A 9,481-nucleotide genomic window follows, 5' to 3' on the forward strand; every position below is an offset into this window, starting at 1 on the left:
TCCTCCTCAATCAAAGCTGATTTTTATTAGCCAAGAATGAATCCACAGCCTCTCATTTCCTGTAGAAATAAAAGCAGAACTTCCTTTCCAAAGTAACATATCTTTTACTTAAATTTTGAAGTCCAGATATTTTTATAATATATAGATTGTTTTATTCCAGCAGCATTTGTAATCAATGTCTTTTATCGGCTGTTGCTCCTTCCTCAGCAGTGAAACAATTCAAAGACAATACAATAACATACAGTATCCAGACTCTCTGTGTATTATTTTCCATCTTTATGTGTCTATCTTTTATTACTCTATTTCTTTTTAAGGTCCTTCTCTATCCTTTTTTCTTTCTCTCCCAAGCCTATGTATATTTTAAACACATTGTAAACCTTTTAGAGTTTTTTTTTAACTTAATCTGTCTTTACTGTGTATTTCTCTTTTTTTCTGACCACATTAGTCTTTACTCTTCTAAATGGCAGGTGAGGCTGATCATGCCATTGGTGGCAGCTGGGATAGTGCATCCTGCCTCCAGACTTTCCCAAGAGGAGCTGTGATGTGAGCAAACGGGTCCCTCTAGCTGCTCAAGCATGTCTCCTCCAGCTCTGCCCACCTCTCTCCTGAGGCCACTGAGGTAGTCTGCCGCTCTGACATCTTTCCTGCTGACCTGCTGTTTTTCCAAGAAGGACTTTTGGCTAATGTCTCTGCCACTGACAACTTAGCAGTTACAAATTAAACAGTTGTTTGTTTGTTGGTTGGTTGGTTGGGTTTTCAAGATAGGGTTTCTCTGTGTAGCCCTGGAACTTGTTTTGTAGACCAGGCTGGCCTTGAACTCAGAGATCTGCCTGCTTCTGCCTCCTGAGTGCTGGGATTAAGAAAGTGAGACATTGCTACCTGACTTTCCCTGCTTTTTAATAAAGATTAAAAGAGAGAGGAAATGGTTCTAGATGAAAAGAATCTTGAGATGATAACCTTGTCTCCAAGTGAAGGATGGTTTCAAATGGAAATAAGACCAGAAAGTGTAAATGCAAACACACCGGAAGACCCAAGCAAGGAGTCAAGAATTCCTCCCAGCTCACACCATCCACGAAGAGAGCTTCTGACAAGGAGGTAATACTCTTATGTGGAGATATTTTAAATAAGACTGCTAAAATGGTAATGAACACTTAAGGCTGAGCTGACCTGAGGATGGCCTTCCTCCTTTCCCAAATACAAACTTACACTTATCTAGGAATCTCAGAAGCAAGAAAGGAGACTCCATTTCCAGTGAAGGATACAGTTTGGTCACCTTGTGTGACCCTAGCAACCTATGATCTCACCCTAACAGACTGCTGTCCTAACCACTTCAGAAAGCACCTTAGAATCTTATTTACTAAAAAGAGGGTGTGGAGGAAGCACTCTTAGCAACCATGTAGGTGGAGCTTGTGTGCCAGGACTAAGATATTTAAGCCTGACTTCTTCACACGTGGGTGTGTCTTATCCTTTCTTTGAATGCCTCTACTTCTAGCAACCCCATGCTGAGTCTATGTTAAACTTCTTCCTAATAAAATCCAACTCTGCTCCAAACTGGACCATCCTAAAATTCTTTTCTGAACAAAGCCTTGAATCTTAGCTTTCGAGTACGTGTCCCTGCAAGGAATTCTTCAGGTGTCTGAGGGCAGCAGCATAGTGCTGGGTCTCTGCCAGGCCCCACTTCCACTGATGAGCCCCAGCATCACTTACTGTGTTGTGGTACCCAAACACTCAACAGGAGCAACTTCAAGGTTTGTTTTGACTCACAGCTCAGTCCATACAGTGCATCACAGTGGCAAGGCATCTTGGGAAGGCATGGTGATAGCAAGGTTTGACAGTATTTTTGCTTGTATTCTTCTTGTCCAGTCTGGACACCATGAATTTTGTCAGGGCAGGAGAAGTTCTATGCCCAAAGGCCAGTTTTGCTCCAATTGTGTGTGTGTGTGTGTGTGTGTGTGTGTGTGTGTGTGTGTGTGTAGTTAGCATTTGTGCATTAAAAGGAATTAAGCCATGAGGCTTGACAACACCCTACAAAAATCATACAGTAATGAAACCTCAATACTAGGCACAAGAAACTTGCTTTAGAGTGGTTGGTCAGAGAAGTATAAGAGCTAGCTAGAAGTACGCCTGAGTTGTTGGCCAAGAAGTGTTGTAATTAATATAGTTTCTGTGTGATTATTTGAGTCTGGCAGCTGGGAGACAAATGAGCAATCTCTGCCCACATGGATACATCACATTTTCTTTATCTCTTATATGGCAGTAGATATTTAATCTTTTCCCTATATCTTGACTATTATGCATAGTTCTTCAATGACTATACAAGTTAACATTCCTTTGTTAGCCCAAACAATATAGATTATTGATACTTCTAGCTAGCTCTTACATCTTAAATTAACCCATTTCTATTCATCTGTGTATCATCACAAGGCTGTGGCTTCCTGGTAAAGGTTCTGGGCATCTGTCTTCTTCAGCAGCTACATGGTGGCTCTTTGACTCCACCTACTCTCTCTATATCTCTTTCTGCCTCACTAATTTTGCCCTGCCATAGGCCAAAACAGCTTCTTTATTAACCAATGGTAATAAAACATATTCACAGCATATAGAAGGAAATCCACATCATATATATGTAAATTTTATAGTATTTGACAAACAATAAAACTTGATGATGGTACAGTAAATAATTAGGCAGTCACAATGTAACAGTGGTACACAACTCCACTTATATGATGTGTTGAATTTATTTGCAGAGGTTTAGGAGGGGGTAATGAGGAATTAAAAATAAATAGTCATATAGCTTCAGTTAAGGAGAGTGAATAATATCTACAGATGTGCTGTATGTATACCATGATACGTATAACCAAGAATGTCATATTGTACACTTAGTTCTCTTAGTGACAGATCTCATGTTAACTGTCTTTACCACAGCAAAATTTAAAGAATAATATATCTGCATATTTTTAGGAAGAAAAGGTTCCTTGAAAAAACAGAAAGTGACAAGAGTGGAGGCCATGTCTATAATCTCAACACTTGAGAGGCCATGGCTTGATGATCAGAGTTCAAGACCAGCCTGGGCTAGAGTGAGCTCCATAACATTCTGCATTACTCAGCAAGACACCATCTCAAAATAAATATATAGATTAGTTAATTAAGTAAAAAGATTTCTGGGTGTGGAGTAGAAACTGCTCACTTGTATGTTGAATGTGACTTGGTCAGGGAGAAGAGTCAGTGTAAGAGCCGACCAGACTGTATATCTTTGGAGAAGGTAATCAAGAAAAGGTGTATGATGTGCTAAAAAGTGTTTAGGCACACTGAATAAGGCTCCAGTCACATGGCTCCCTGACAGGACCCTGATAGATGCACAACAGCTAAAGAGATGGCTCTATAGTTTAAAGGTCCTGGCTACTCTTCTGAGGGACCCAGGTTCCAGTCCCACCACCCATGTAGCAGATCATAACTATCTGAACTCCAGTTCTAGATGATCTCTTTCCTCTTCTGTCCTCTGTGGTCACTGTATATACATTTTGAAGTACATACAAGCAAATAAATTTCCCACATGCATAAGATTAGTTAATTAACGGCCGCCACTCTCTAACGCCAGCGCCGCCGCTCGCTTGCCGAGCTCCAGCCAAAGGAGAATGGGGGGTAAGTAAGGAGGTACCCATACCATGGCTCGTACAAAGCAGACTGCCCTTAAATCCACCGGTGGTAAAGCACCCAGGAAACAACTGGCTACAAAAGCCTCTCGCAAGAGTGCGCCCTCTACTGGAGGGGTGAAGAAACCTCATCGTTACAGGCCTGGTACTGTGGCACTCCGTGAAATTAGACGTTATCAGAAATCCACTGAACTTCTGATCCGCAAACTCCCCTTCCAGCGTCTGGTGCGAGAAATTGCTCAGGACTTCAAAGCAGATCTGCGCTTCCAGAGTGCAGCTATTGGTGCTTTGCAGGAGGCAAGTGAGGCCTATCTGGTTGGCCTTTTTGAAGATACCAACCTGTGTGCTATCCATGCCAAACGTGTAACAATTATGCCAAAAGATATCCAGCTAGCACGCCGCATACACGGACAGCGTGCTTAAGAGTCCACTATGAGGGGAAACATTTCATTCTCAAAAATATTTTTTTCCTCTTCTTCCTGTTATTAGTAGTTCTGAATGTTAGATATTTTTTCCATGGAGTCAAAAGGTACCTAAGTATATGATTGTGAGTGGAAAAATAGGGGACAGAAATCAGGTATTGGTAGTTTTTCCATTTTCATTTGTGTGTGAATTTTTAATATAAATGCAAGATGTAAAACATTAATGCAAGCAAAATGTTTCAGTGAATACATTTCAACAGTTCAACTTTATAAAAATTATAAATAAACCTGTTAAAATTTTCTGGACAATGCCAGCATTTGGATTTTTTTAAAATAAGTAAATTTCTTATTGATGGCAACTAAATGGTGTTTGTAGCATTTTTATCATACAGTAGATTCCATCATTCACTATAATTTTCTAACTGAGTTGTCCTACATGCAAGTACATGTTTTTAATGTTGTCTGTCTTCTGTGCTGTTCCTGTAAGTTTGCTATTAAAATACATTAAACTAAAAAAAAGATTAGTTAATTAACTAATTAAAATATAAATATAAAAGATATGCAAGAAACCTTGAGTCATGGAATAATCCTAAGCAGAAAGAACAGTTCCAAATAGGATCATTGTTCCCCTCTGAAACCTTATGAGATAACTTCTACTGTCCACATTTCTCTCAGTATTCAGATCATCTGAACTCCCACCAGAATAGCCCATTAAAGTCATCTTACAGTATCCCAGACACTTCCGTCCTGCAGTTTCAAATACTTCCTCAGCCCTCCTTGAAAACCCAAAGGCCCCAAATCAAAGTCCACAATGCTGACTCTCTGTGCTTCTCATTGCTTTGATCAATACCTTACAAGAAAGAACTTAAGGAAGGGTTTAATCTGGCTTTTGTCATGAGGTGATTCCTTCTATCCTGATGGGGAAGGTGTGGCAGAAGGAACATGACGAAATAGATCATATTGTGTCTATCACTGAAGAGACAAGAAGTGGGTTGAACTACTAATCTTTAGTGCCCACCCCTGGTGACCCACTTTTGGAGGTTCTGCCTCCAAAAGATCCTGCAACCTTCCAAAACAGTGCCACAGCTAAGGACTGAGTGTAGAAACATATCATTCTATAAGAGACATTTCACACTCAACCCATGATACTCTAATTGGAAAAGAAAAAAAAGATAGCTCTTAAACAGTGCTGAGAAAATTGCATATCCACATGCAAAAAAAAAAAAAATGAAATTAGATCCGTATCTCTCACCTTGCCCACAAAACGACTCAAAATGAGTCAAAGACCTGAAGATAAGACCTGGAACATTGAAACTGCTAGAGAAAAACATACATAAAACACTTTTGGGACTCAGACAAAGCAAGGATGTCTTGAAAAGGACTGGAGTAGCACAGGAAATAATCTCAAGAATTGACAATAGGATGATAAAAAGCTGAACAATATTCAGTCACCCAGGTAAAGAGACAACATGGAAAATGGAAAACATTATTAACTACACATCAGACGGGGGATTGATATCTAATTACTAAATGAACTAATGAAGTGTTGCTGGTTTCACAGGTTTAGAGAAGAGCAGTAAAGAAAAATTTTAAGCATGAAAGTAATGAGGGGGAAAGAGGGAAAGGGAAGAGAAGGAAAGAGAGGGGGAGAAAATAAGACAGAATTGAATTTGAGGGTGGTATGACAAACATAAGACCCTGTTTCAAAGAAAAATGATTGCTTTTCTCATGATTTTCATACCAAATAAGATACAGTGTGCAAGAGAGTGCAGTAAAGAAACTGCTGACTTGACTGTTCGATTATTGTAACTGAGAGAAAGAAAATCTCCAGAAGGATATGGAAGAGTCCAGAGAAGAGAGAGAAAGAACCAGAGTGGACACAGCCAGGGCTCGGGAAGCAGAAGAGCAAGCGAGAATAGTGGAGACAGCCAGACTTTGAGCATAGCAACAGACTCAAGAGATCTTGGTGGAAACTAATCATGTGGATTATAAGGACAAGTAGCTTGGAGGCCAGGGCTTCTTTGAAGAATAGAAAACACATTTCAGAAGTTACTGAGAAATTCTGACTTTTGTCTCACCGCCACAAATGCTTCTACAGTCAAGTTTTAGATCGTTTGTGAATATATGGACTTCTGGAGACCTAAAAGATACGTGATAATCATGGGTAGCACCATCACACGGACAAGACATTTCTGATCAGCACTACTAACACTTCCTGATGCAGACATTGGCTGTCAGTCACTATAGTTCAACCCTTGCAGTACTCTGTGAATGACTTCAATTGACAAATGGTCCTTTTACTTGTTTAGTACATTACAGTTTTCTCTGTCTATTTTTCAAGTTAATGCCAAATCTAATTTATGTTGGTTGAGCCTCAAATTGACCAAGTATTAAAAACAAAAGTCAATCCATCTTCTTGCAGTGGAAGAAGATAGGAAGAATTTAGATTTATTTTACCTCAATTGTATTACTTTTAGCTCTTTATTTTTAAAATATTATTGCTGCAAAAGTATGAATAAATAGTGGAAGTGAATTAAATAATGCAAACAAATAGTGTATATTGTGATGAAGAAATGACTATTCAAATGTTGAGTAGCCACAGAGAATACTCAATTAATGCTTCATGGATACAGGGAATTTCTTATGCCTTTTCTCAGTTTGATGAGTCACTTGAAATGTGAACATTTTATTGATATAGGAAATTGTCTTCAACTATCACTTGTAAAAAACAGTCTATAACCCTCAGACTTTGAGACAAAACCAGTCCAAAGACTCATGGAAATCTATTTTAAGCTTCATAACAGAGCTGTTATAAGAAACAGGTAGAAAGTTTAATGTATGAGTTTTACATGCTGGTCTTATAACTGGAACTAAAAAGAAAAAAAATGATGATCTGGAGCTAAAGAGATGACTCTGACTCTGTGGGGACGTGACAGCCAGTCCTAGCCCCATGACACTAAAGAGATGACTCTGTGGGGACGTGACAGCTAGTCCTAGCCCCATGACACTAAAGAGATGACTCTGTGGGGACGTGACAGCCAGTGCTAGCCCCATGACACTTGCCCAGAAATTAACTGCTCTCATCCCAGTCATTAGAGCGCTCAGACCTGAGTAAATGTATACAGGTCCCCTGTAATGTCTAAAGAATTTTGATTTGAAGCCAGACATCCCTTAAGGGGCACTGATCTTTTGCTCTGGGATGCCTGGGAGATCGTAGAGGCCGACAAGAGAGATAAGAATAGAATAATGGACTGTATAATATTAAGAACTGCCTCTGCGTCCGCAAAACCTGCTCATTGCTGGGGCAGGGGATGGAATGGTCTTTTATTACTATATAGAAGGAAGGAAAGGAACTGAGGGGAGTAAAACAGTTTTCCTGCCCAGCTGTGGACCCCATGGATAGTTGTAATACTCACCTTTCTGGTGTCTGGTTTAAAACCCAGCTTAACCAGCACCTCCCCCCAGCTTCTGCACAGCATGCTGGGTGGTTCTAAGTCCTTCTGCTTGCAGTAAGAACAAATTCATTTGATCTAAATTTGAATTGAGCATAAGTCTTTAGTTTCTCCTAGTGGATTCAAACACCATAGCAACTCAACAGGTCGGAGTATATCTTGCTCTTGCCAAGGACCAGAGTTCAGTTTCCAGCTCACAGCCATCTGTAACTCTAGCTCCAGAGGATCTGATGCTGACCTCTGGCCTCCTCAGGCACAGCATTCAGACATGCAAACTCAGACATGAGCCCTAGCTACTAGCTGAGGAGCTATTGCAGCTAGTGAGAGGGGAAGAATTTGTCTTCTTCGTAGGTGTGGCCCCAGTAGCTTGACTATGCTGTGCTGATCGCCCCACACTCATATCAGCACCACTGACTATAAGTGCATGACAAAAGAAAATAAAATTTCCAGATAATTGTTAAAAGTAGGGAAGGGGTTGAGGTGTGGGAGGAATCTTAAATAGCTGAATGGGGTAATTCAGATATTCATACAATCAAATTACTTGTATGAAATCCTTAAGAAATAAGTAAAAATTAAAAGAGGGAAAATTATGTGGCAATCATGGTATCAAAATAGAGAAACAAATCATAAATTTTTCCTTTGTTTGGTTGCTAATAGACAAATAGTAGCCTAAATCCTCAACCAATCCACACAGGCCTTTGGTATAGAGCATGCTGCCAGAAGGAAGACTTTGGCCATGGAGACAGCTTTCATGGTTACACCAGCATTTACCCCACCTGCCTATTCTACATTAGCAGGTAGTCAATCACTTTATCATCTTATATTGCATATATGCAAATATGCAAATGCCTTCAGTTTGGCTGAAGCCTGGATGGGCAGTCATTCAGTCTCATTAAGTTGCTTTCACGGATTTTGAAAGCTCAACCCGCTTCAATCTAATCAAACGCCAACCCCTGTGTCTGCAAAGTGTTCCTTCAGCCTAAGCCATTTGAGAGGTACCTCACTGCTATGAGTCCTCCCCTCCCAGATGAATAACTACATCTAGGGAAGGAAATGTCAGTCTGCCCATTATACCAACTACTTCCTCTCCAGGGTAGGAATTTACCTACACTTACCTTTTGAAAACTTGAGGAGCCTCCCTCAGTCACAGAGCACTAGTCTTAGAATAGATCCCTTCACGTCTCCCCTAAAATAAACCCTCAAAGTCCCTGACTAATAGCGAGGTATAAATTATAAAGACCACTAGAGGCTGGTCTTCAGTGGTTAAAAATAAAGTTTTAAGAACTGAGGAACTGGGCTTAGATTTTTAAATTTTCCTCCTGCTATGCTTACATCACTCTAGATATCTCAAAATAGCAAAACTTTGAATGAACACCATGAAAGTCGGCGTGTATCAGCCACTGTACGTTGCTGGGTGTGTCTCATACATCATCATACATCATAGCCGGTGGGAAGCATGGAGTTAAGGACCTGGGCATGCCTCTTGGGGAATGTAGAGCTAGGGTACAAAATGGAAGCTATAAACCAACAGATGTGAAGTGTAAGAAAGTGAAGAGAGTTACTGAAAGTGATATAGAAAATCTGCTCCCTCTTTTGACCCTAATGTCCTACAGAGGGCATGCCCTGTTTCTGAAGCACACGAGGTGAAGAATAGAGTGGATTCCAACCTTGTCCTGCTCATAGTTCCCACCCTTCTGCTGGGCAACAGAGGCCATGTGTTTCCTCTGCTCATAATGACAGCACCAGAAAAGACAAAGAATCTGCAGTGTGGCTCAGGCTTCCCAGTTTATCTCAGCATCTCTCCATAATGCAACCTTTGACACGTGCAAGGCTTTCTGCAATTGTTTCACCCAGAGACTGTTAGTGGGAGTATTACCTTCTGGGTTTTTATTTCAGTTGATCCCATCTGCTTTGCTTTCTGTAGCATTATAAAACAAGAAATCAAAAAATCACTCCT

At 40.3% G+C, this 9,481-nt stretch overlaps 1 protein-coding gene across 1 annotated transcript; it reads left to right on the top strand.

Annotated features, from left to right (window-relative positions):
- The first annotated feature begins 3,639 nt into the window (after positions 1-3,639).
- LOC102002156 (histone H3.3-like) lies at positions 3,640-4,310 on the top strand. Its single transcript, XM_005368750.3, has one exon. It carries the CDS (start codon positions 3,663-3,665, stop codon positions 4,071-4,073), a length of 411 nt encoding a protein of 136 aa, XP_005368807.1. The 5' UTR covers positions 3,640-3,662; the 3' UTR covers positions 4,074-4,310.
- Positions 4,311-9,481: the final 5,171 nt, after the last annotated feature.

Source organism: Microtus ochrogaster, unplaced genomic scaffold, assembly GCF_000317375.1.
Source record: "Microtus ochrogaster isolate Prairie Vole_2 unplaced genomic scaffold, MicOch1.0 UNK40, whole genome shotgun sequence".
Lineage (NCBI taxonomy): Eukaryota > Metazoa > Chordata > Mammalia > Rodentia > Cricetidae > Microtus > Microtus ochrogaster.

Bases quoted from the DNA above. Each gene is read 5' to 3' on its own strand.
- LOC102002156 (XM_005368750.3), top strand. From the start codon at position 3,663: ATGGCTCGTACAAAGCAGACTGCCCTTAAATCCACCGGTGGTAAAGCA.